Source organism: Dipteris shenzhenensis, chromosome 13, assembly GCF_047967505.1.
Source record: "Dipteris shenzhenensis isolate YYH24624 ecotype China chromosome 13, Dip_SZ_1.0, whole genome shotgun sequence".
In the NCBI taxonomy this organism is placed as follows: domain Eukaryota; kingdom Viridiplantae; phylum Streptophyta; class Polypodiopsida; order Gleicheniales; family Dipteridaceae; genus Dipteris; species Dipteris shenzhenensis.
In genome coordinates, this window is record NC_141608.1 from 54,439,432 (window position 1) to 54,466,357 (window position 26,926).

General features: G+C 41.6%; 1 protein-coding gene and 1 long non-coding RNA gene across 4 annotated transcripts; one reads left to right on the forward strand and one right to left on the reverse strand.

Moving 5' to 3' along the window:
• Positions 1-13,376: 13,376 nt before the first annotated feature.
• On the reverse strand, positions 13,377-26,168 carry LOC147895593 (uncharacterized). Of its 2 annotated transcripts, XR_015542041.1 has the most exons (3): positions 25,192-26,168; positions 20,814-20,874; positions 13,377-13,705 (listed from the first exon to the last, which is right to left on the reverse strand). It is a non-coding gene; the product is annotated as an uncharacterized LOC147895593 (long non-coding RNA). The 2 variants fall into 2 exon arrangements; XR_015542042.1 differs by lacking the exon at positions 20,814-20,874.
• On the forward strand, positions 17,052-20,415 carry LOC147895594 (4-hydroxy-3-methylbut-2-enyl diphosphate reductase, chloroplastic-like). Of its 2 annotated transcripts, XM_087383600.1 has the most exons (11): positions 17,052-17,538; positions 17,625-17,821; positions 17,899-18,078; positions 18,162-18,293; positions 18,401-18,475; positions 18,586-18,691; positions 18,824-18,918; positions 19,103-19,288; positions 19,416-19,502; positions 19,682-19,747; positions 19,848-20,415. In XM_087383600.1, exons 1-10 carry the CDS (start codon positions 17,226-17,228, stop codon positions 19,745-19,747), a joined length of 1,437 nt encoding a protein of 478 aa, XP_087239726.1. In that variant the 5' UTR covers positions 17,052-17,225; the 3' UTR covers positions 19,848-20,415. The 2 variants fall into 2 exon arrangements, with proteins under 2 accessions (XP_087239726.1, XP_087239725.1); XM_087383599.1 differs by lacking the exon at positions 19,848-20,415 and having other exon boundaries at positions 17,053-17,538; positions 19,682-19,791.
• Positions 26,169-26,926: the final 758 nt, after the last annotated feature.

Below are 26,926 nucleotides of genomic sequence, written 5' to 3' on the forward strand. Positions count from 1 at the left end.
TAACACTTAATGTTCCATGCCCTCGATTCTTCCCTCTTTCTTGGGAATTCCCCTGAACTGTGATCTGTCCGTTTGCACATTTCAGGCTACATCCTACTTGTTGCCATCCATAGACTTCCATCTAATCTTCTTGACCAAAAATTTGCCCACAACATCATCGAACTTCAATACACCATCACGTGCAGAGTAACTAATAGCTATATGGAAGGTATCCCATGAGGATGGCTATGAACACAAGAGGAATATTGCCAATGAACACAAGAGGAATATTGCCTTAGCCTCTGCATTAAAATTCAGCTTCTGAGTTTGAAGCTGGTTGAAAATAATATTAAATTCATTCAAGTGAGAAGCAATGGAAGGCCCCTTCCTTCATCTGCAGCTCAAACAACCTCTTTATGAGGTAAACTTTATTGGAGGTAGTTTCCTTGTGATAAGTGGCACATAACTTTTTCCACAAATCTTTCGTAGTCTGCTCATTTACTACTGTGAGATAAACTGACTCTACAAGATGAAGTATAATAGTAGACTTTGCTAATGCATGCCACTCATTCCAATCATCCTCAGACATAGCTATAGGCTTAGCTACAATCTGGCTTAATCTACTTCTTTTGAATAAGCACATCACTTATCTGCTCTTTCCACAAAGAAAAGTTTGTCCCATCAAACTTGTTATGGAGGAGGGAGGAGGCAGGAGGCGGGAGGAGGGAGGAGGAGGAGGGGGAGGAGGAGAGGGAGAGGATGGGTTGCAAGGTTAGAGGAGAGGGGAGGAGGAGTTACAAGGTGAGGACATGCTTTTGGATGTGGAGTGCAAGGAAGCATGGACACTTGGGACGATTGCTTGGAATACCAAAGTAGAACTCAACACAATGCCCCAAAGAGTGTGAGCTTCATTCCATTATGGGGTATTTATACAAGTTGGAGAGCTTCTCTCTTTGCATGTAGGAATTGTAAGACATTCTCTCTCTACATGTAGAACTTGCATATAGAAGTTGCATGTAGGAGTTGCAAGTTGCATGTTGCATGTAGGAGTTGATGTAGAACTCGCATGTTGCATTACTTCTTTCCAGATATGGAAGAGGATGCCATGATGCAGATAAAGCAAAATCCCAAATGCTACTTTCTGTAAGAGAGAAATCACACCAAATACCAGGTGCATCCAAATATGTCTACCTTAATTAAGGATAGTGTCACCAAAACTTAAGGCTCAAAGCATCAAAATGCATCTTACTCATGTGCATATATTATGCATCCATATGAGCATATCTGGTACAAAAGAAAATGTCAACCTGCAATGACAAAACAATGGCTAACCCAATGCCAATAAGAGCCAAATGGCTCATGCATAAACATCGTCCAATGGCATATGCATCAATATTATCTCATCCAATAGAGCATAGCACTATGAGTGCTTCAACTGTAATGTGTCGAAGCATTTTGCCAGCATAAAATAACATATGTGTGCTAAAGGTCCATCATTAAAGCATTCCACATGGAAGCCTAGGCCTATCAGTGCATCCAACAAGGATCGTAATGCATCCAAATGGCCTTTAAAGTATCCACTACAACCCAATGCACACCACAAATGAGAGCACATGGCTCAGACTGCAGCCAGAGTGATCTGCATAAGGTATGCTCAAAATCACGGCCTCAAGGCAACGATCGCCTACTGAAACTAAAACCTGAGATGCCTCAAAACCACTATAATCTTTGCATACACAGCATCAATGACATGAACTACATATTTTTCAGCTGAAAGAATACTTTAATAAATCACTCTCGATGTGAAGTAAACCCAAGTCAAAGCTTGCAATTGACCTAAAAATGAAATCTTAGATGCCTAAGGTTCAATTAGAAAAATGCCACGTGTCAAAAAATAAAAGGTTTAAATCTTTGAATGGATTTTTAACAGAGGCAACATCATGGTGCCTTTGATCCACAAGGCATATATTGACATCCAAGCCATAGTGGATGGTGGAGCAGGTGTAAATGTCCTATCAAAGGAGCTCTATGATGAATGGGGTCTCCCACCAATGCAAAAGGCTAATTTCAACATATGCCTTGCCAATGATTCATGAGCAAAACCCCTGGGAATAGTGAATGGTGTGTCAACAAAAGTCACAGGAGTCCACTTTTCCCTTCAATTCACAATCTTGGATCTCCCCAAGAAATCCTATTAAATCTTACTGGGATGTCCTTGGTTGCGGGAAGCATCAGTCCTCCATGATTGGGGAACTGATAGACTAACAATCTGAAATCATGACACCACAATCAAGACGAATGTGGGGATAGAGTTATAAAACCAATTGTGCCTAGAGCGTTGGATGAAACCTCTTCAACGATGACCTCAAGCAAATCAACTCCCGTGCAACAGCATGCCATAGTGGGCGATACACAAAGCAATGTCAATAACTGGATACAAACATTTGCAACCATCAACAACTACCATTCATTAGACCCCATCTTCTTACACAAATAGATGCTAAGGTGCTACAGATAGATCCTCAACTCACACATGAAGAACCAATTGATCTAGAGATGCCATTCTTTATGGCTGACCTCGAGTGGGATAATGAACTTGAAGAAGGTACCCATACCAATGACGACTCACATTTTCCTTGGGACCTTGAAACTGAGGCTGAGAATGCCGAAATTGAAGATCAAGTCTTTGATAATGATCAGCCATTCTGCATGCGCTAATGGCAGTTGAGCTCCCAAAAGTTGAACCTCCAAAGTTGAATAATAGCAAAAGATCCCACAATTGCAACCAATATATCTCCAACATCACCAATAGCTAGAGCCTGAGGCAAGTTTGGCGCCAGAGCTTGAGGCTACATCGGCACCAGTACCGCCCATTGACTCCATGCTAGTCCATGAGCCACAAGGGGAGCCAGTGCCAGATCAACAGTATGACTACTATACCCAAGGGACTGAAATACCATTGGAACAACCCCCCACAAGTACTACAGAATCATCAGGATGGCTACATGGGCACCAATTGTATCAATAGTATCGCCAGTCCTCATCATCGTCTGTCATTCTCCATCATCAAACTAGCCAAATGATCCAAATCTCCAAACTATTCACTAGCTTGGCCAAGGAGGAACATGCAAGAGAATTGGACAGACACACATCAGTAGAAATCGAAGACCAATTCTAGGCAATCACCATAGAGGTCAAGGCACTTCGGGTGCAAATAGATGAGAAGGAAGTTGAAGAAGTGCGCATGAACCAAGCTCTCCAAGCTCAAGAGAAGGCAGTGAGGGATGTAACCTCCAACCTCCACCAAAGCCAAACATAGCTGACAGTAGTAGTACAAGCAACGGCAATCCTACAAACCTACTATAACTCCTTGACCTCAGCACCTGCTCAGCAAATGGAGGCACTGGCACAAGCTCGACTCACTCTAATTCACAAAGAAGAAGAGCTCCAAGATTACAAGACAAGCTTGAAGACATGCAACAGTCTTTGGCAATACGCACGTTTAGCATTGAAGAGCTTACAAGGGAATGCATAATCTTAAAGGACCAACTTGCTACCACTCAAGAGGCCAGCACTTCACAAGCACAAGTCTTAGACCAATGGTCCAATACCACTGAAGACATTCCTCAACAGGCGAAGGTCACCTTGCAAATGAGAAAGCTTAAAGAGGCATATACATCCATCTACCATAAATAAATTTAAAAAATGAATGAGATGCAATCCCAAAAGATAATCATCTCCAAGCTTGAACTCCAATTGCTAGTGCACAACAATGAGGCAATGGAAGACAACACTAATGAAGCCCCACTATAATGCACAATGGTGGTGTATCAAGAGCTTGTGGCTGCTCTACAAGCGAAAGGTCACCTCAATGCACAAGTGCTTATCCAATGGAAGCAACTCCAAATCAGAATCATATCCGCTCATCCAACAATCAAATGGAAACATTCCATAGGGACCAAAACTCTACGGATAATTTGCCAAGACTTGTCCGAAGATGAGAAAAATATCTTCTACCTGTCTACACATGCCAGGTTCATAACACTCAGGACAGATGCTTTCATACCATACGTATGCCTCATGGGTAGTCCTCCCTTCATGGTTATTGCTGGTTTGTTGCCATTGCTACAAAGGCCATCACTATTTTTTGCAAGGCATGACATCCCACCCTTGCAGAGCCAGCTGATGATCCCATTGCACCAACAAAAAGAAGTGTCAGAAGATGATAGAGCCTATCTCACATCCAACTTCCCATATCTAACCACTCTCTCTGGCAACCTCACAACCTCACTTCCCCTTGCTGCTACCACCCTCTTAACCTTCCCTAAGCTCCATCCTAACATCTATTCCCTTCATCATCTCTTTGCTCATGCCTCTCACCATTTTCAACTAACCCACCAACAGTCACAAACTTACGAGCTCCTCACACCTAGCTTCTTCCCTTCCCTTGCTCATTCTACCCTCAAGGATTACCAAGCTGCTCAAACCATTTGCCCAGTTCTTCCCCCCCTCCCCTCTGCTCCCCCTTCCACAACTAATACTCTTCCATATTTCTCCCCCATGTCCCCAGATTCTCTCCCTGCCCCGTCATCACCTCCGACACTACTTGTGCTGCTATTAGCAGAAAATGACAGTATTTGATTTTGAATATCAGGATCCGGATAATCGAATTCATACTCCAATGCTAAATTCTAATGATGGGTATGATTTTGATGAGATACCACTTCCCAGTAACCCCATCAAGGAATTTTGTAGCAAATATCCTGATATGAAAACTTGAGGTGGATGGACCTTGGACAACTTCCTTACCAACCTTCGTCAGCATCAAATTAGTGAAGATTGGATAAGCAAGTTGGATCCACAACCTGATTGGCACCGTCCCAAGATCTGTGATGTAATCTTCTTGAAAGAGTACTCACATGCACCTCCATGTCTCAGAACCCATGCCAAGTTCTATGTAGTTGCACGACATCACAGATGGGAAGCCAACATACACACTTTGGGTGAAGATCATACCATTAATTGGCCAATGATTGAACCATACTCTAGTGTAGAATGGAATATCCAAGGCACAATGATCTGAGCACTTCAGTAGCATGAGCAAATACTATGCAGCAACATTGATCGCTTCCTTTGCCTAAGTGCTATTTTCTACAAAACATTGGAATACATTCTGGAGGTCCCATGTCACCTCGATAGCCATTTGCCTCCACTTAGTTTCAATCCCAATGAACGGATCGATGCTCAGATTACAAGCTGACTCTATCAAAGAGTCATCTTCTTAGAAGCACACCACATATCTTTGTTCGAACAAATGGTGGATATAGGCTACCTGGAAACTGAGCAAAAATTGTATGGTGTCAAGGCTTTATAGTAGGATCGACTAGCACATGACACAAGTTCCACAACCATTGGATTACACGCATGGCAACCCAGCTATGTGCTCACAATAAACCATAACCCGAGGACATGTAATAAAATGGATCTGGGAGTATGTTGTCTCTGTGCCAACATGGACTTAGGTAGTACAAAATGTGTGTGTAGAGTAGCAGCAAAGCTCCGCTTGTACTTGCATAAGGCTAGGAATAATCTCTCTTAGGAATCCTCAATATACAAGTTCTACTTGCAACTCCTACATGCAAGTCCTACATGCGATTCCTACATGCATGTTCTACTTGCAACTTCTACTTGCAACTCCTACTTGCAACTCCTACATGCAAGTCCTACATGCGATTCCTACATGCATGTTCTACATGCTCCTCCTCCCCCCTCTTCCTTCCTCTTCTCTCTCTCCTTTCTCCCCCCCTCTTCCTCCCTCTTCTCTCTCTCCTTTCTCCCCATGCTCTTACATCTTCTTCCTCTCCCACTCCTATCCTCCCCCTAAACCCTTAGTTCCTCAACCCTTAACCTCCATGAACTACGAGGGAGATGAGTTCTCCACCATGTACTCTACCCTGAACCTTGGACCCTCCTTCTAACCCTTGAACCTCTTCTAAACCTTGGAACCTCCTTCTAAAGCTTGAACCTCCCTCTAACCCTTAAACTCCTGCTAAACCCTTTAATCCCCAATGAAGGTGAAAGCCTTCATTACCTCAACCATGATGATGCACATTCCTTTCACATATACATGCACTATGTTTGCTTACCACACTTAATCCTACGTCTCTCATTGGAATATGACTCGAGGTCCTAAGCTACACTTATACTACAAATGACAACACCGATATATCTGTAGGTGACAAAAAGCGTGGGACCCTGCATACTGAGAGTACCCTGGTCTTCAATGCAGAAGCCATGGGAAAGAGCCAACATTGGTATGTATCAATGGCTATTTACTTTGGGAAAGCTATGCTTGTATGAGGGTGTGATACGACGAGGCATTAGTAGATTTGGTGTAAATGGGCATGAGAATTTGGGTGTGCCAAGTTGCTACCTTTTGTGTATGAGTCAAAGTTTTTTGAGCTCCAACTATTCATTTTCAAACCCTTGATCCACTCATTTTTATGCCTTGGGTCCACTTGTCCTAGGTTTGGGTCCTAGATCCAAAGTCAACTGAATCAAAGTTTCACATAGTTTGGAGTTCAACTGTTTTACAAAAGTGGTAATTTTTGCAAAATTCTCTATGAAATTGTGTTCTCCTTGTATCTGTTAAGAAGATATCATGATCGGTTGAAGAAATAAATTCTTACCCTATAATCTTTACCTGTGACATCACATTGCAACATTGTGATACTAAAGAGAATGTTGCAATTCTCCTCATCTCCAGTCTTCTCCTCTGTCTCTTCATATTTGTTTTTAGTGATGGATGGGTAGGTCATTGCCATAGCCAAATTGTCAAATGGTTTAGGGTGATGGCACATGCAGACAACTTAAGAAGACTTGGAAGAAATGGATATGAAAGTTGCCATAGGGCTAAGATGGTGTAATGGTTAGGTCACACACATGGCTACCACTACCCCATTGCACTAGGTGGACTATGGTAGCAAGAACACATGACTTGCTTGGACATGGCATGTATGGGGTAGCTACACAGACCTAGGATATCTTGGGAAGGTGCACGATGTGAGGGATTGAGGAGGTTACATAGGGTTGTGCCCAAACTACAAGAAAGGGACAACTAATGAACAAAAGTAGCGAGGTGCATGAGAGGGATATGCATAGCAAGTTGCTCTCTCTCTCTCTCTCTCTCTCTCTCTCTCTCTCTCTCTCTCTCTCTCTCTCTCTCTCTCTCTCTGTGCATTCTCTCTGGCTATCTCAAGCTTGTTTCTCTCGCTCAGACTTGGCTCTCAGAGTTTCTCAAAATCCCTCATAGATGACTCATGGGAAGTGCACAAGATTCAAAATAATATGAACATGACAAAGTAAAAGGGAGAATAGAAGGGGGTGGAGAATAGAGATGGACGAGAGACAACCAATCTAATACCACACACAAGTGACTAACTGTATACTATTATTAGTTGAAAAGAATGAATACATACAGCATTCCCATGGGGTTCCCATGAACATTTAGGTCTAGGATTAGGGCATGGAAACCCTAGTGCTATTTTAACACTCTCAAGTGAGTGTGCATATTGATATCCAATGTCATTGATTGACTCTTGTTACATCTTTAGTTGTTGGTTTCCACCCATTTTAATGCTGATCAATTTCAACGTTGATATTGGGGTATTCTTTTAAATTTGTCTTTGGTTGCATTTAACAATTTGTTGGATGTTGCTTCCATTTTGATGTTGCGTGTTTTATTGCCTTGATGTTGGCACTTTGATTCAAACCTTTTCTTTATAATACATGCTCACTCTGACTAAGTTGATAGTCTTTTTGTTAATGCCAAGTTGAATGTCTCTTCCACTTTGATGTTGGATGTTTGATTCAGGTGGCAGTTCAGTGGATACTTTTCCTTTTTAATCTCACTCACTTTGACTAAATTGATTTTCTTTGTATTGGTGCTATTAGAGGACCGATTGTTGATGTCATTTTTGCACTTCATGCTTTTCATTTTCTAATTTGCACTCTCTTGCTTAATTATCCAATTTCTTGATATTGTCTTCTCACTTGGTGGTTGGGGAATATTGAATTTGATTTGATGGGTTGACTTGCTGTTCATGTTGACATGTTGGATGGCTTGTGTCAATTTGCACCTCAAATTGCATCAAATGACTTGTTAGGAGACTTTTCCATATTTTATTGAATGTTGGAGATATCAAACTTGTGTTTTGATGTTGTATATAGATAGTTGCAATGGCATGTGGTGAATAGTTATGTTCATTTGAAAATATATCATTTTTTGATAATTTTTTTAAAAAGGGGGTGTCTTAGCTAGGTTAAATGTAAATAAAACCTAGCCTTATTTTAACTAGTTTTAATGGGTCCTCGTGAGTGTTTAGTTTAACTATGAGGAAAAATGATGTGGTATCTCTTTCTCTTAGTTAACCCTAGGTACAATTAAGTTAATTTATCTAAGCTAACCTGGGGTTAGATCTAACCTAGTAATGTTAGTATTATCCATGTGTCAAGAGAAGAGGAGAGATGATGTACTCTCTCTCTCTCTCTCTCTCCCCGCCCTCACTGCCCTTCCCATCTCCCTGTTAACCTTCCCCCTTAGCCTTCTCCCACCTCTCCTTAGCCTTCCCTGCTGTCCCTCAACCTTCCCCACACTTTCTAGCCCTACTCCATGCAAATGTAGGGACTCTGCTTCAAATCATGACTTTTTTGCACAACTCCAACCCTCAAAATTGAGACATCCTTGACACCATCAACCCCTAGCAAATGGTGATTTCTTGCTTTAGCAACTCCAGCAAATCACACCTTTGTTGGAAGCTCCAACAAGCCCAAGAAAATCATGCTAGCCAAGTCAAAGAATAGCTCCAAGATCAAATGCCACATAACCACTCTATGCCTCACCGTAGTATTTGTCACCCAACCACCATTCCCCTCCGCAGTCAGACTGACCACATTCACATTCCACATGCCCCCTTGCCACTCTTAGTCCCTTGTCCGCATGTCCCTACCCTATATCACTTAGCCCCTATTAAAGCCAGACCCATACCCGTCACTTCATGGTCACACAATGCCATCCGATGCTTGGGAGCACCTCCTCATGGAGGTACATCATCATCACACATGAGGTAGAGCAAGACTGCCTCATCCATAGCTTAGGTTAGGAGATATCATAGCTCCGTAAGGAGCTAAAAACCATTAGCAAGACAACCTTAAACAGTGGGCTAGCAATAGAGGCAGTAGAGGCACAAATAGCCACCATGCAGTTAGGCATTGCAAAGACTTCCAAATGGGTGGATGTAGCAAAACAAGAGATTGCGAAGGCCAGAAAGCGGACGCGCACAGGGCATAGATAGAGAGGGTTGCATCTGCACTTTATGTGATTGACATGAGATCAAGTTCACTTTTAGATGCCTTGTATACTATCAAGCTAGAGGTTGCTATTAGTGTCTCTTCAAGGATAGTTCCAGACCCTTATCTACTTTCTTGTCCTACCCAAATCAAAGATGCCTGGTGACTTTCATCCATGAGGTTGTCCGATGCAGAGTATTTCCAACTAGACAACATTGGCAAGGCCGAAGGAGACAACAAATCCAAGGACCAAAGCAAGAGACACAGTAGACTTGCCAATGGAATGAGGCCCAAATCAAACTAGGGGACCTTCCCTCCATGCTTAACAGATTAGGGGCACAACTGAGGGGACTGAGAGTGGCACTTGTTCATCTCACAAGGCCAAGACCATAGCGGACCATACATACCGACAACCATTAAAACTCTATCATAGGCTTTATGCCATCATAACCTCATACATTGTCGACTCCCTCTAAGGGTTGGTGTCTTTGTGTCAGCTTCCAAAGTGTCACAACCCCCCATCATCTCCATGAGCTCATGGATTTCTCTTTATGTTTTGGTATTGTTATGATTGTGGCTCTTTTTGTATGCATCATTGGGTGTGGATACCCAATAAGACACTCCACCCCTTCTACTCATTGTCTAAAGTACTTTCAATCTCATATACCCTTTCAACTGTTCAAAGATTTTTACTAAAATCTCTAGGCTCTCTCTTTCCTCTCTGTGTGCGCGAGCATGCACATGCATCCATCTGTGTGTGTCGTGCGCGCACATGTGTGAGTGTGTGCACGCATTCACATGTGCTATGGTGTGTGTTATATGTGTATGTTTTGTTTGCATGCATGTTTTACACGGGCTTGTGTGTGAGGACCTAGCTGCGTGCATGTGTGTGTATGTGTATGTGTTTTATGTGTCAAGGCCACACCTATGTGCCACAATTGCACGTGTGCATGTGGGAGGGGTGGTTGTTTGTTTATTTCCACGATTGTTGTGACTAAGTTACCTCTATGTTCACATGCATGCATCCATGCATGTGAGTGCGTAGGTGCATGCATGTGTGTGTGTTCAATGTGCATGTATGTTTCACATGGGCTTGTGTGTGAGGACTTAGTTGTGTATGTAGGGTTGCAGGCACGCACGGCACGTGCATGCACATGTGTGTATTGTGTTAAGTGCGCGTGTGTGTTTAATGTGTCAAGGCTACAGATGTGTACCACAATTATGTGTCACGTGCACATGCGTGTTTTATGTGTGAAGGTTGCATATGTGTTCCACAATTGTGTGTGTCAGTGGGGGGGTGTACATTTATATGAATATCACAATTGAGCCATAAGTATGTTAGTGGTATTAGTGCATTTGCATGCATGTGGTAACAGGGGACCTAGTGAGGTGAGTGGGACATAGATAGTTACAATCGGGAGGGTTGGGAAACGAAAGACAAAGAGGACTTAGCAGCAACAACAACAAGGAGATGAATAGGAGGGGGAGCACCAACAACTACCAATGAGTGTGAAAGAGGGGGATGAATGTGGAGGGCAGTAGGGGCAGCATGAAATGGTAGAGGGAGGGCTGGTAGCAACCATGGTGGGCTAATTGAGTGCAAAAATGAGTGCAAAGAAGTAGTATGGGAGGAAGGGGGAGGGCCGCCTTTAGTACAAATGCATGTAAATCAATATCCACAATCCACATTTGACATTTAAAGGATTGGACTCCATGGAGAACCAACTACCCCAAGCAAGGGCGAGACATTTAAAGGATTCGACTTCATAGAGAACCAATTGCCCCACAAGCAAGGGAGAGGCAAAGTGAAGGGGTGGAGAAGTTTTACGAGAGAGCAAGGAGAGATATTGTGAGGGGAAGGGTGTAACCAACACCTAGCCATCCATGGAGGGGAGAGGATTGGATAAGAAGGGGGGGAAGAGAAGTAATATGAAGAAGGAGGGGCCTGATAGATCGTGATTTGTGAGGGGAGAAAAAGAAACTAAGGAACAGGGAGCTTGCTAGCAACCAAGGGAAGAAAAAAGAAAGGGAGGAGCAAAAAATAAAGGGAGGGGAGTGGAGCTATATAGGGTTGGGGGGGAGAAGTGTAAGGGGAGGAAGAAAATCAAGGGAGGGCAAGAGTACAAGGTGGGGGTAAGAATACGTAAGGGGAGAAAGAAAATCGAGGGAGGGGATGAACGCTAAGGGGACGAAGATGTAGGGGGGGGAAGAAAATGGAGGGGAAGATGCAAAGAGGGGGAGATCTAAGACAAGAAAATGGAGGGCGAAGATGCAAAGAGAGGCGAGGAGGGGAGGGATGAGGGGGGAAAGAAAATGGAGGGAGGGGAGATTATGTCCCCCCAAATGGAAATAAATAAAAAATGCATTAATTGGTAAAAAAGTGAGGAGAGGGGGGTTGGAAAAGGTGGCTATTGGTAGCAATGACAAATAACACTAATCGTTCACAGACCTTAAACCTATTTGATAAGGCGGTAAATATTCGTTGAGGTTATTACAATGTATGGACATAGAATCCCCGCCTGAAATTCAAAGGGAAATGGTTGCAATTGCAGTCGATCTTCACGATAAGGAGAGTGATTAAACAAAAACATCCCATGTTGGTTCATAGGGTCTTAAGGCCATGGTTGAGGATGAGAGAAAACGTGTTTTGAAATTGTAGAATAGGGATTACGATTTGTAAAGTGGGGCTAAAAGAGTAAGGAATTTGTAGAGTGGTGGTAAGAAATAAGAATGGGGATATGGAATGTTAGGGAGTTGAACTTTGATGGGTATGTCAAAATGATGAGCCATGAAAAGGAAAATTGTTCAAAACTCCGATCACTGTTGAAGCAAGACGTTGGTGATTTAAGGATTCTAGCAATTTATACTAGAATCTCATCAAGTTTGGTAATGTTTGGAAGCATTTTCATACTCGTTACCATTGAATGATTTTTCTTTTGAAAAATTTCATGGGGTTTTCCTCCTCATGCATACTTAGACGTGACTTACTTTGCTTAAGGTGCATAACTCCCTCGAAGGATCCCCATTTCACAAGCAACCGAAAACGAGCGAAAGTCTAAACCCAAAAATTGGGAAACAAAAATTCATTTCATGATTACTAATAAAAGATAAAAAAATAATCCCATGCATTGATGTGGTACCTTGATGCCTCTAATGAATCCATTGATATTTAAATAAGAAATTACTTTAAAAATCAATAAATGTCTAGTAATTGTCACATAAAACTATTGGAAGCTCTAATTTCTTTGAAAACACCAAAAAATTTGATACATACATAATTTGTCATTTTTAACATAAAAAATGAGCTCAAAAGGCCCCAAAACCCTAAAAACGATTGTAAACACAAGTACCTTCTGATGCATTAAAAAAACCCAATCTAGCAAAAAAGCACATTCTGCAGGGTCCCAAAGTAGGCTGCAAACTTATGATACATATATAATGTCATTTTGAACACCGAATATGAGCTCAGAACGCCCCAAAACCCTAAAAATAACTATAAACACAAGTATCTTCCAATGCATTAAAAAAAACCCCATCTGTAAACACAAGTACCTTCCGATGCATTAAAAAAAACCACATCTAGCAAAAAAGCACATCCTGCAAGGTCCCAAAGTAGGCTACGCCACCATGACCTACTTTGGGACCCTGCAAGATGTGCTTTTTTGCCAAATGGGGTTTCTTGAACATATCGAAAGATACTTGTGTTTACAATCATTTTTAGGGTTTTGGGACCTTCTAAGCTCATATTCGGTGTCTAAAATGACATATTATATGTATCAAAAGTTTTGTATATGTTGAAAGGGAGCAAAATATTTCAAATGTTTAAAACGCATCGAAAGGCACTTGTGTTTACAATCATTTTTATGGTTTTGGGACCTTCTGAGATCAAATTCAGTGTCTAAAATGACAAATTATACATGTATCAAAAGATTTATTTTTGTTGAAAGGGAGTAAAATATCTCAAATGTGGTATGTTGAGAAATTGATATATACACATAAAGGTGTCTAAAATTTATGTAGATAAATTTAATGTCCACATAATCCATAGATATGGCTAAGTCCTAAGTATAAATCTCTTTTCCATGCAATTCAACTCACTCCTCATTTGAGTGTTGCTATTCTAAACTACAAAGTCTCTTTTCTATGTCATGCATTTTATGTCCATTGCAATGCATACATGTTAAAGTTAGAATGTATTTTGTGATGGCATTGTTTTGCATTTGAGAGGTTAGAATGTGTGATGCCAATTATGTTTCCCCTTGCTTGTTCTTGTTGTGACTCGTTCCCCCTTGCTCGGTGCATGGGGTACCTCCTCCCTCGCAACAATGCCAAAATGTTTGTTGCTATTCATCATTTTTAAGTCTCAAGGTTTAAACACCTGTAAATATAGAATTGCAAATTCAAGACAAGATAACGATGTTTTCTTACTATTACTAATTTGTCTTTCGCTTCACCTCCTCTCATCCCAATAGATTCGAAACTAAAAAAATCGATCTTTTCACACCATTACAAATTGTCTTTTCACCTCTCATCCCAAGTAAGATTGGAAACACACAAAAAATTTAATCTTTTCACACCATTACCAATTTGTCTTTTCACCTCTTGTCTTCTCTCTTATCAATGCATGAAGCAAGTTAGGATACCTTTTTGAGAGTTGAATGCAAACTTGCAAGAGCCACATGATACTTTATCCAAGTGCAACATTTCTTTCTTAGGGAGATGCTTCCTTTCCAAACTATATTCATGTTTATACATGCCTATCATCCCAAAAGTTGCTCTAGCCCATACTTGCAAGCCATGCCCAAATTAACACTTAGGAATCAAAGGAGTCCATTTCTCCATCACTTATCATTCCAAATGTTCAATAAACCATATTGTTTAGGTATCATGGACCGTGAGGAAAATATCATGTTTCATCTATAGGAAAGATTTGTGAGATAAACACTAAAGAAATCAATTCAATTGCAATTAAAATAAAAGAATTTTGGAGCACAAACATCCATGTAATGAGTAATGTGTGATTTTCCCCATCCATCCACCACGGCTTTGGTGAAATCTTTCAATATGACTTTATATAGTTCCACATCCGCATCACCTATGGAAGGCTTTCTCGATATCTTTATCCAAACACATGCTCTCTAATGTCTCAAATTAGGGTCAGCTTCCAAATTCATGGTACACTCACCCAAGTCTTTCCAATAATTTCATTGCATGTATAATTGATTCTTGCCATGACTAGACAAAAATCTTTGTGCCTTTCAACCCCTCGAACACTTTACTCAAAATATTTCTTGATTTTTTTGATAGTTCTATGTCTTTGCATAGCTTCATGTTTCCTCCATATATTCCCATGTGTAAGAGCAATTTATGATGTCGTGCTCTCTTCTCTAGCGTCATGTTCCATACATATACAATATGCAAGTAAAGAGACTTCTCATTGAGCCACATCTCAGCACGCAACACACCAAAGTGTGCTCTTTGTAATGGGATGTTAAAATTTGATCCCATTTTTTGTTCATTCATGCAAAACCCAAAGAGTGTTCATACTACTCATTATCATAGTTGTTCGTCTCACTAATAATCATGTTAATGTTAATCAATTCAAAAGGAAAGATAGAAGAAATAATTCAATCTCAAAAAACTTACATGATAGAATCCAAAGTCGGCACCCTTGTCATAAGCAAATGCCAATAAGGAAGTGAATGTATCATTGCCACTCATCCATGTTGGAGACACTACATTGAGCCACTCCCACCACCATCAACATCGTCTAGAATTGGTCCCTTTGACTATAATATATTTCATCATCCATGTCGATACCTTTGTTGAAGATGCATGCTCATCTCCAAAACAATTCTAGTTGTTGTACATATTGGAAGCACAAGGCCTTCCTACTCCCCTTCTCTTGTGAGACTGTCCCAAACTCCTGTACTTTTTTTCCTCCATCTCGAGATGCTCACTAAAAAGGCCGCCTCACATGGTTGAAGAAGATGGAGATTATGAACTAGGTGAATGGGTTGAAAATCATTATTGACAATTATTGACCTCCCCCCCCCTAGCATCCTTAACTTGTGTATCTTCCACATTGTATTCTAGTTGGGGTAACATCGCATTCATCTACTCCAAGATTAGGCTAAGAATCTAAAGTTAAAGCATCGTGAACATGTAAGTCTGGCATGGTTCGCAAGTGTTTCCTCAATAATGGCGTTCTCCTACAAAAACCTTGGAAAGCAATTGGATCCATCAACTAAAATCAACTTGTTACTACTATGAGCTTTGCTAGCAAACTTATCTAAGGTTAACCCATCATCCATGTTTTACAATGGTTGCAAAACGAATTCTGCCTAAGCCTTGAGCCCATGCTTTGACATGTCCAACAATACAAATAACACGAATGCATGCATGTTGATCCAATGAGTTTGAGCCCCCCTCCAAGCAACCAACGAATGTGATGAAGCATTGTGTTTTATTATCTCCTAAATGTTTCCATGCTCATACTAAGCCTCAGAAATGCTAAAAAAAGTCAATGGTAGTTGTATCAATTGGCCAACTAAGGCTTCAAAAACTACGTTCCTATTCAATGAGGTGAAGCCATTGCTAGTGGTAGCTTGTGGCCGAGGACGGTCGAGCTTGGTTGCAAACAGTCAAACAGTCTTTGAGTGTTTACTTATCATTGCTACTGTTGAGCAAACTGTAATATAAAATCTATGTTAGGTCAAGGATGTGTCTTTTTATGGGAGGAGATTCTACATTCAATTTGCTCCTTTAATAATGTACTAGCAATCATTGAATGTAAGAGGAGATTCTACATTCAGTTTGCTCCTTTAATAATGCATTAACAATCATTGCACATTCAATGTAAGAACAAGAGTGGTCCAAAGATAATTTTTTAAGTTGAAGTTCGATTTAAAAATATCTTCATTCGTGCATCTATGAAATTCAAGTTTCCATGTAGGGCTTGTAGACAATGCTTGTTTCAATAAATGCATCAATAATCAATCAAAACTCCGAGAGGTATAGAGAGAAATATATGCCTATACTAGAGGTATAGAGAGGAATGTATGCCTATACTAGAGGTCAAGGTGATGGGGAAAATGGAGATCTAAGCCTTGAGCACGTTCTCCCATCAATTATGTCATTGCACCCTTTTGTTATTCATGTACCTTACAAGAATTTTTCCAACAAGCTAGAAACTAAAAGGAAGGCAATAATAAACTCTTGTCTTCTTCCAAGCCTAAGGATCCTAGAAATGAAGTGGGCACTTTTATTATTGTGGAGGTATTAAAAAGAGCCCACTAAGTCAACTTCACATGTGTAGGTATTAAAAAGGAATAGTAAAAAGTGACTTGAAACAACAGAAGTATTGATGCAAATTGGCTTTTTTTCCTTATATGCATACTAGTCTTGACTATATTAAAGCATTGCACTTTGCCTTTGTGTGCTTGTGGAATTTGGATGAGGAAATTAAGATACTTATGCGCTTATGTCATGGGAGGGAAAAGCTTCACAATGCAAATTCTTGATATGCCAACCTCCCCGAGCCAATGGTGTGCTGTGTGACCTCCCACTCCCTACTTTCAAGCTTGAAAACTTACATGAAGGGGAAAAAAATATTGAGAGGAAAAGGGAGCACATGTCTCAGGGATCATTTGTTGGGGTATCCAAAAGGGAAGAGCCACGACAAGCCAAGGTCTAGGAAGTAACAAAAGGAGGGGCAAAACAATACGAGAGAGAGGCGTCGTGTTGTGGCTTACGAGGTCCCTTGCCCAACCACCTCGCATCTTCGACTTCTACCCATGTACCGAGTACTACCACAACTCCTCAATTCAATATTTTTATCAACATCCGCAGTAGCCTTGTTGTTATAGTTGTTGTGCTCCTCGTGAGCTTGCCTCCTCATGGCTCACGCATTGGCTTCCCAGGCTTGCCCTTCCCTCTATCACAGCGACAAGCTCACCCTCCTTGACTCTTCGCGCACCCATGGCCTCCAGCTTCCTTCCCTCGCCCTTTGTCCCGTTCTCCATAGCCGCCAACGAGCACCGGGATCTGCCTCCGTCCGTTGTCATGGTGCTCCCGTCGCCACCGATGCATCCTCCGACACTTTCGACTCTAAAAGCTTCAGACGCGATCTCAACAAAAGCGATCGCTACAATCGGACCGGCTTTGGCCGCAAGCAAGAGATGCTTCAACTCATTAACCAGGAATACACAAGTATGTGTCGCAGCTCATTTTTCCCTCCACCAAAAAATTCGGAGTACCTAGTTGCCCTCTTACAGGAAAGTGTTGAACGGATGCAGGTGACATCGTCAAAACTCTCAAGGAAAACGGCAACCAGTACACCTGGGGAAATGTTACCGTCAAACTCGCAGAATCTTATGGCTTTTGCTGGGGGGTTGAACGTGCTGTGCAAATTGCATACGAGGCCAGGAAGCAGTTTCCGGAAGAGAAAATTTGGATCACAAACGAAATCATCCACAACCCGACAGTTAACAAGGTTCGCATTCCATCATTAGTCCAGATTCTGATGTCTATCTCCTGTATATGGATGCTTGAACCCCGTCGTCCTTGCAGAGGCTAGAGGAGATGAACGTGGAGGTGATTCCCACGGAGAAGGAAGGCAAAGATTTTAGTGTTGTCAACAAAGGGGACGTAGTGATTTTGCCGGCTTTCGGAGCCGCCGTACAAGAAATGCTGACACTAAATGACAAGCACGTGCAAATTGTGGATACCACGTGCCCTTGGGTTTCAAAGGTACGATGCCCGCTCGCTCTTAGATGAAGCCTCCCAGGGGATGCTCATAGCATGTAAATAAATATCCTACGTCATTCGTGCAGGTATGGAATACTGTGGAAAAGCACAAGAAGGCAACCTGCACCTCTGTCATCCATGGGAAATACTCCCATGAAGAGACTATTGCCACAGCTTCCTTCGCAGGCAAATATATCATCGTCAAAAACATGAAAGAGGTACAAAAAACAGTAGTATAAAGTGGAGAGCCAGACATTAACTACAACTATCAATCGTTTCTACCCGCAACATGAACTGACTGGTGTAAATATCTGAATGTTGATAGGCAACATATGTTTGTGACTACATATTAGGTGGTAAGCTTGATGGTTCTAGTGGTACGAAGGAGGAATTGCTTGAAGTAAGTGACTATATATGAGTTCTTTCTTTTCTTGCTCCACATGGAACATTGCTGCACTGATTGTGTTGAACTTGCTACTAATTAGAGAATATCTGTCCTTGCCTCTGCAGAAGTTCAAACATGCTGTCTCCTCAGGTTTTGATCCAGACGTTGACCTTGTCAATGTTGGCATTGCCAACCAGACAACCATGCTGAAGGGAGAAACTCAGGACATAGGTGAACAATACTTAGAATATTTACAGTGAAGAAATATTCATCTAGCTAGAAACTTAGGACATAGGTGAACAAAGCATAGAATATTACAGCGATGAAATATCATTCTGAAGTAATATTTCTACGGAACTCCAGGTAAACTTCTTGAGAAAACCATGATGACAAAATATGGGGTACAAAATGTGGACAGTCACTTTACAAGCTTCAATACAATTTGTGATGCCACACAGGTGGGCAAAGTCCTATCATATAGGTATCTGAATTTCAAAAACACATTCATGCTACACTAAGCAAAAGTGGTTTACATATAGTACCATAATAGGGATCTAAGTACACCAACCTACACCACGATGCCGCAGGACCAGTGCACGCTGAATTCTAATTCAACTGGGATACTGTGTTTCTGTCTCACAGGAAAGACAAGATGCTATGTACGGTCTGGTAAAGGAAAAGCTTGACCTCATTCTGGTAGTTGGGGGGTGGAACTCCAGCAATACATCACATTTGCAAGAGATTGCAGAGCTCAGTAACATACCTGCATATTGGATTGACAGTGAAGAGAGAATTGGTCCTGGCAACAGGATTGCATTTAAGTTGAATGTGAGGGCAATTCCTTTAATACTGTGTTACGCCCCATTGAGGACTTTTGTTGCCTTCAACGTGTATACTAGTTTATTTCTTTACAGTTCTATCAACAAGAACTGAAATATGGCGTGTGCTGTTGTAGCATGGTGAATATGTAGAGAAAGAGAACTGGCTGCCTGCTGGTCCAGTGACAATTGGGATCACTTCTGGAGCCTCTACCCCTGACAAGGTAAAACTTCCAAACATTGAGGCCTGTCTGCATTGTGACTGAAAAATGGACAACATTATCATCGACATTGCCTTTCTATTCTTTACAGCACTTCATGTTCTACACCACCTGGTGCCATGCATCAGGCCACTAAATACGTTCTTATGATGGTTTATTAACGGATTTTTGATTCATGGCAGGTGATCGATGATGTTCTGAAAACAATATTTCAAATGAAGCATGATGAATCTCTGGTACCATCCTAGGTGGATATCTTTCCTGAGGCAGCTTTTTAAACCTAAATACTGCCAGGCCACTAAACACGTTCTTATGATGGTTTATTAACGGATTTTTGATTCATGGCAGGTGATCGATGATGTTCTGAAAACAATATTTCAAATGAAGCATGATGAATCTCTGGTACCATCCTAGGTGGATATCTTTCCTGAGGCAACTTTTTAAACCTAAATACTGCCTATTAATGGAACCAATACAACCAAATGTGAATCCATCATCCAAGGTGCCAAAAGGCTACACTAGTTTTGAAAAGACGCCTTTGTATTATAATATGGCAATCATTTGTAAACGGTGTAACTCTGCAACACAGAGCTAGTGTTGTATTACAAGGTTATGCAGTCATGCCAAGACCTTACACCTCATGGGTCAGAGTTGTTTGAGACCATGTAGCAAAGATTTCAATTTGCCCGTGTATTTGATGCTCATAGAAAGGGACAGAGAGCATGGAAATGAAATAATTTTGACTTCACAAGCAATTGTAGCTTGGATGAAGAGAAGGCTAGCTATTTTTTATTTGGCAAAAATGTCTTAAGTCTGCAGACCCTTCGTCTTCAGCGCTTTGGCAAGGAACTTGGAGCAAATGCTTTTATAAGTGTATGCTAATAGTTTGAGGATATGCAAGCATATTTTTGCACACCATTATCAAGAATTATATAGTAAAGATTATTATAATTGCTAATGTTGCTTTGCGTGAAGATCATGCTTTGAAACCTTGTGACTAGCATGTGAGACACTAGACTTTTACATGTACTTTTATCTGCACTTACCAAATACTTCAAACTATGTGATGATCCCAATATTTGCTGATTTTCTCGCATGTGATGTCTCCATGACGTGGCTTCTGGTATGCTAACTAAAATCGGATAGTTTGCACTTAAATTCAATGATTGATATATCAAAACAGTAAAATAATTCATCATTATAAATCCCATAGTCATTAAGCATAAGAAGCAAGATTGATGATGTGCGCATAAAGTACACAAAGCTTCAGCACTGCTCATAGTAAGAAATTTTAAGGATTGTGGTGTAGATTACCTCAGCAGCAGAACCTTTCTTCCTTTGATAAAAGACTGCAATACTTAAGAAGCAGAAGAATCTGCGGCACACATAAAACAATCCTATATTTTTTAAGTGGACCTCCTTACAAACTGATGGACCACTTTCAAAGACCTAGTAAAACATAAGGATGCAGCAATACTTTATTTTATAAGCAACAGCCATGTGGTAAAATACTATTTGCAGTGGTATTGCATCTTGGCGAATGTAGTCAGTAACGAATGAAGTCTGGAGTGTATAATAAGAAATGTCTTTATTTTATGTAGAAGTAAAAGAGCAGGTGGCCAGAGTGGATAATAAGAAAATTGTACGCATTCGAGGGTTATCAAAAGATAGCCTTGGCTGCTTTGAAGAAGATAATGATGAAGGATACAATGAAGAAGAGAGAATGACATGCCTCAAGCAAGAGATAGCACAAGTTGAATGGGATGCAAATGACATTAGTTGTATCTCCAAGTTTATTTCAATGACGGCAGGAAGAGTAAAGATTCTCCACCAGACAAACGAGCTGAAGGGTACACAGGTATGGATATTTGAGGAGTTTACACAACTCATGTCAAACAAAGGAATATCGAACTTACTAAAGTGAAAGATGCACACAAAGCTGGAAAATGGGCAGTCTACCGAGATGGATTTGCATTGATAAGAGATTTCAAATCTAAACCCAAAGACACACTGATGTAATGAAGGCCATTTTATGATAGGACTAGAATTTAGATACATGCTATAACCATATTCACTCCTCATCACTCTGGTTTTATCTGGATGTTGTAAGCCTTCTACATTTTGCATTTTGTCCTATAGGCCCGTGAGCCTTTTACGGATGTTAATATGACTCTCTCTCTCTCTCTCTCTCTCCACACATGTATGATAATAGGGAAAAAACCTGCGCTTTGGAAGTCCAAATTTGTGGCCTTTGGTCTTTACAAATTGTATGTAATACAGTACACATCTCCACATAAAATGAAAGCCCCAAAACCCGGGGACGTCGCCATTACTTAGGTCTTTCCAAGACAGATTCATGCAAGCTGCGCAAGAGAACGCAGTGCAGTGATTGCCTTTCTCCCCAGCACATTTACCATAAATTGATGTCTTCTGCTATGAAAACTTGGGTTGTTTTTAGCTACTGCCTCGTAATTCGTTACATTGTTCCCTCAACCAAAAAGTTAGCTTCAACCTTGTGCACATGACCCCATTTTAAGAGTATAATCATGCCTAGAATTGAGGAAGATGGTCCCTCATCCTATTTAAGGTTATCAAACAACATTTGCAACTGGAGATTTGGGGTTAAATTTCCAAGATTACTCAGAGGACGCAAGGACTAATGCTACTAGTGTTAGAGATTAAGGCATCTCATGTGTAGAGAGAGAGGGCTTCTTTGTGGGTATACCCGCCCAGAGTGAGGAGTGGCCAATTACCTGAGCATATTGGCCACGGTAAAAGGCAGAATGCAGATTGGATCCTGGTTTGTTTTAGGCTGGCTAGTGGAGGCTAATTTGACCCATGGTTAGGGCTAAGTTGGGGCCTAGTTTGGGCTCCCAACCAAGCCCGATTACCTGACCTGACTGGTCCAACCCTGCTTGGGTCGAGTCATGCCAACCTGCTGGTCAATCAATTTGCAAAACCCCCGCCACCCTCCCCCCTTGAGGCCAATCAGGCTGGCTGGTCGCTATAAAAATCCCCCCCTTCCACACTCCTTAGCAGTCTCTCACATTGGAGGTCAATTGGAGAATTTCTCCTTGCATGGAAAGTCTTCCCCCACGTGTAACAGCCAGAGAAGGCGTGTGGGCCTGATTGCAGCCTAAAACAGACCAGGAACCAGTCTGGATTCTGCCCTTCATTGTGGCCAATATGCTGAGGTAACTGGCCCCTCTCCGAATGTGTGCCTAGTCCTCACTCTGGGGTGCGCACCCACAAAGAATCCCTCTCTCTATACACATCTCTATACACATGGCGCCCAATATCCTATCGGTGAACACATCACATCCAGGAACCTCAAACGATGAACTCTGGAACACACCATGTCCATAGTCTTTGTTGCGACATCAAGCAATGAACTTTGTACATATCTGGTCCATAGCTCCACAATCTTGCTTCACCTGCCAGACTTTCAAATGATTGGAGCTGGTATGCTCCACAACTCATCATTCCCCTTTTGGGAACTCAATGCAGACTAGTATGGGAATCCAAAGCCGAGGAAATCTCTTTATTCTTCCAGGTGGCATTATGTTTCGAGGATTGGGGCTGTCAGGTGTTCTCTCCAAGGTGAACACAATATTTGCGATGCTAGAGGGTCCATGGTTGCATCTTCAACGGCCTGCTTCTTCATATCCTTTGTACACCATGAGCTGCAGAGAGGGTGTTACAGGCATGTGAGGAGACATGCTCCAAGTGACCTCCAATGTGAGACTCCTAAGGAGTGTGGAAGGGGGGCATGTTTATAACCCCAGAGATGCACAACTCTTACAACTAGATGACAAACATGCAGTTACTCTTGGCAATGTAATGGAATTTGTCATGACTATTGTAACCTCACCTTATTCTTTGTGATTGTCCTGCAACTTAACCTCAGAGTGGGGCATGAGGCATAGAAAGGAGAGTGACGAATAAACCTAATAAGGCAGAAGCCACAATGATAGCTTCAAGTGCTGATCTGATGGGAACAAACCATATCAAGCTCATATTGGAAGAAGAGATCTGGCAGATAGCAGGGAACAGTTCCAAGTCCATTGTGGCAGGCATATTGATCCAAGAGCCATCCATCCCACTGGGGTCCCCACCTACTCTGACAAACAGCCATCGTGATGCATAGCTGATATGCATGGCAGAATTACAAGGGTTGACAACTTGGATTCGAAATCCAAATTCAGCGAAAAGCGCAATTTGGTCTACAAAGAGAAACAACAGGTGTACTGTCATTGAGACCTGTTATCTGCCAGGGCAATGGAAATGATAGTGCAACATAATTGTGTGGCTCAAGTGGTCACATCCTTTTAAGCAGGCCGATGATTAAATTTACTCGTGTCCTTCTGGCTAAGATGGATAGTCTACTCCTTGGAGGACCAAGATGTTACAAAATCAGATAGATTTCTGCTGAACATGTTACATGCCTGTTATGATCTTGGCTCACCCAGCCCAACAAAAATTGCTGAGTCTGATTTTAACAGCTTTTTCACAATAAGACCTGAACCTTTCTCTACCACGAGTATTCAACTCCTCTTCTTCTTCAAACAACACTCAGTAGCAGAAGAATAGACAAGCAATATCAAAAAATGCTGTTGAAGAGACTTTTAGTCCCTCTCTATCCTGAGCCGTGCTTTGGGGAAGACCACATTGTGACCCCGTACATCTTATACAGGCAACGCCATGAAAGATAGGAAGCAGTCCACGTACATGAAATAAGATTTGACACCATGAGCAGACATGCAATCCTACAAGGAATAGCACTCCAGGGAACACGACCCAACTTGTCATGGGAAAACACAACAAAATGCATCCATAATTAGTCATCATTCGCACATGGGGGGGAACATGGAAAGCTACTTTTCAAAGAGAGCTGGCCCTTGCACAGTGCTACTTCCACTTTGTTTGCATGTAAGGGCGCATGCAAGCAATTGTGCTTTTAAAGCTGGTCGTCAAATACAGCAGCAAGCCCCTTAGTGCATTATCAGACTATTCTTAGACCACTTGTACTTTCCCGTTTTCTTTATACGCAGATATAAGAATGTTCCAAGCCTATTGCTTAAGCCTGTTACCTAACTTGCATTTACATATGTTGTTACTGAACGAGTTCTTCCTTGACTACTGTCAGCTAGTGTGCTCACTGTAATTCAAGTATCTTGCATACATACCACTGCATACTTTTTTCCACAGCATTCCAGGGGTTTGCACCAAGACCACTCGTATGACTCTGACAAACAATTTAAGTGGGTTCCTTGTTTCCTCCTAAAGACGCTTTATTTCTACACAGGCAAAGTTCCATAAATGCTCCGGATTGCTGTTTTTTAAATGTGTTTGCAAGCAATGCTACACCTCGTGTGGAGTGTGGACTACGTGCAGTGACCTAAGTTTCCAGATTCCAATGCACCACTTACAACCCAGACGTTACTTCATCTTCTACTCTAGGACATACGTAAGCCAACGTTTTGTGTGTGTAGGTAAGTCAGAGGTGTAAGTCAGGAGATAGATCCAGACTAAACTATGGCTCTCTCACAGGTACGTTGCCATCCGCTTATTGTGCAATTGTTTTGCGACATATTTGAGTATATATTAACCAATCTGAACATGATTCGAACATCCACGTGTGCATCAATACGGCAATTATCCACTTTCAAGGCAACAGCCAGTACATAGGTACCTGCAGGATTTGTCATAGAAGCGCGTCCGAATTGCGAACGTGAGGCCGTATTTGCACAGCTTTTAAAGTGTTTTGGCACCTTCTCTGCTTGTTGGAACCTTAAAGCACCACTTATTTCTGCAAAAGTGAAGGTCTTCAATTTTCGTGAGTAAGCAAACAAGTCTTGCAGGATCGTGACCCTTAAGGCCATGGAGCGCTCCTCTTTTGTCTGGATTTGTGCTTCAAGAGTCAGCAGCTCGAGTCGAGCTCTTCATGACAGAACGTTATTATGACGAAAGAAAAGCTTTGTATGGAAATTTGGACAGCAATTAAGCAAGCACAAAGACAGTCAACACTGACAACAAGCTCCGGTTAGCGGAGCGCATACAGAACTGCGCGGAACATAGCAGAACACAACAGAGCATATTACGCTAGTAGACTTGCTGTTATGGCATTATGCATGACTGCAGTTCTTTGTGATCGAGAACTGTCCACGCTAAGATAGATATTCATGACTAGATGTGATCATGTTAGTACAACAATGCAGTTCCGACTAATGCGCTGCAAGCTCGATTGGGAGGGCAGTCATTTGTCCACCAGACAGCGCAACTCGATTTGAAGAAGTCTGTTATTCCTATTAAGGGCTTCTTTCTAACCTGCGATGTGTAGTGACAAATCTTATACACTACCATTTGGGCTCTACAACATATCTTACTTCATTTGTCGTCGAAAGTAATAAACGCGTCGAGATTGACGACACAGTCGTTTCCTAAAGGCGAGTCGACGATGTTATAAGATTAAAGCTGTGGGAAACTAGCTTATTTGAAACGGTCAATCAGCACGTATGCAGAAGAGGAACACGGAATCCGAGTGCATTGTACAACCTTCCGAATGGTCACAGCAGAGCTACGAGCACGGGCAAAGCACGGGTCGGAGGAGAGCGAAAAGAAGAGAAAACGTAGATAGCTTATGAGGACGAACCTCGCAAGGGTAGAGGAGGAGGCTATGGTGGCAAGGATGGGAGGGAAGAAGGGATGGGTGGTGGTGGTATTAATGCGCGCTAAAGGAGCGGGTTTTCCTCGTTTGATTTGGGCATTCAATGATTGTATTCCTGGGGTGCCAACTCCCTCACACGTTTTCTTGCCACCATTAACTCCTCCTCTCTCTCTCTCTCATTTCTCTCAATGATGCCCCTTGTTGCTTAGTGTTGGCTGGTCTTCACCTCTATTTTAACCTTGCACATAGGGACCCAAAAGCCCTCTCCATTCCACTCTGTTCATTAACTACTCGGTTTCAGGTGCTACAACCCACTTGCATCTAAATTCTAACCTCATAAACTTATACATTTTGCTCTCCATGTGAATCACCAAGCATATCATCTATTTGATTGTTCTACGAAGGTGTGGAAGTTGTCCATGGAGTTAGAATTGAACCTAGTACCTATCATGTTTTCTACATTCCGTTCGCTCTCCCTTAGTCAAATGATTTTGACTGTGTGGATTGTTGCCTACTTACACCTATTAGTACTTCAATCACAATTTTTGGTAGAGCTTACCCACCATCTCCAATACACTATAGCTTATATTCAAGAAGCACATGTGCATTATTTAAATCAATATAATACAAAATATAAAAATTATTTGATATAATACAAAAATGTGACACGTCACTTAAAACTAATACAAATTATAATACAGAATGCCCATGGCCTAAAACTATAATACAAAATTGTGGCACATGGCAAGTTGATACCCTC

Coding starts and splice junctions, on each gene's coding strand:
- LOC147895594 (XM_087383600.1), top strand. CDS start 17,226: ATGGCTCACGCATTGGCTTCCCAGGCTTGCCCTTCCCTCTATCACAGC. Junction 18,919..19,102: donor CAATTTGTGATGCCACACAG/GTGGGCAAAGTC, acceptor TCTGTCTCACAG/GAAAGACAAGATGCTATGTA. Junction 19,503..19,681: donor GAGCCTCTACCCCTGACAAG/GTAAAACTTCCA, acceptor GATTCATGGCAG/GTGATCGATGATGTTCTGAA.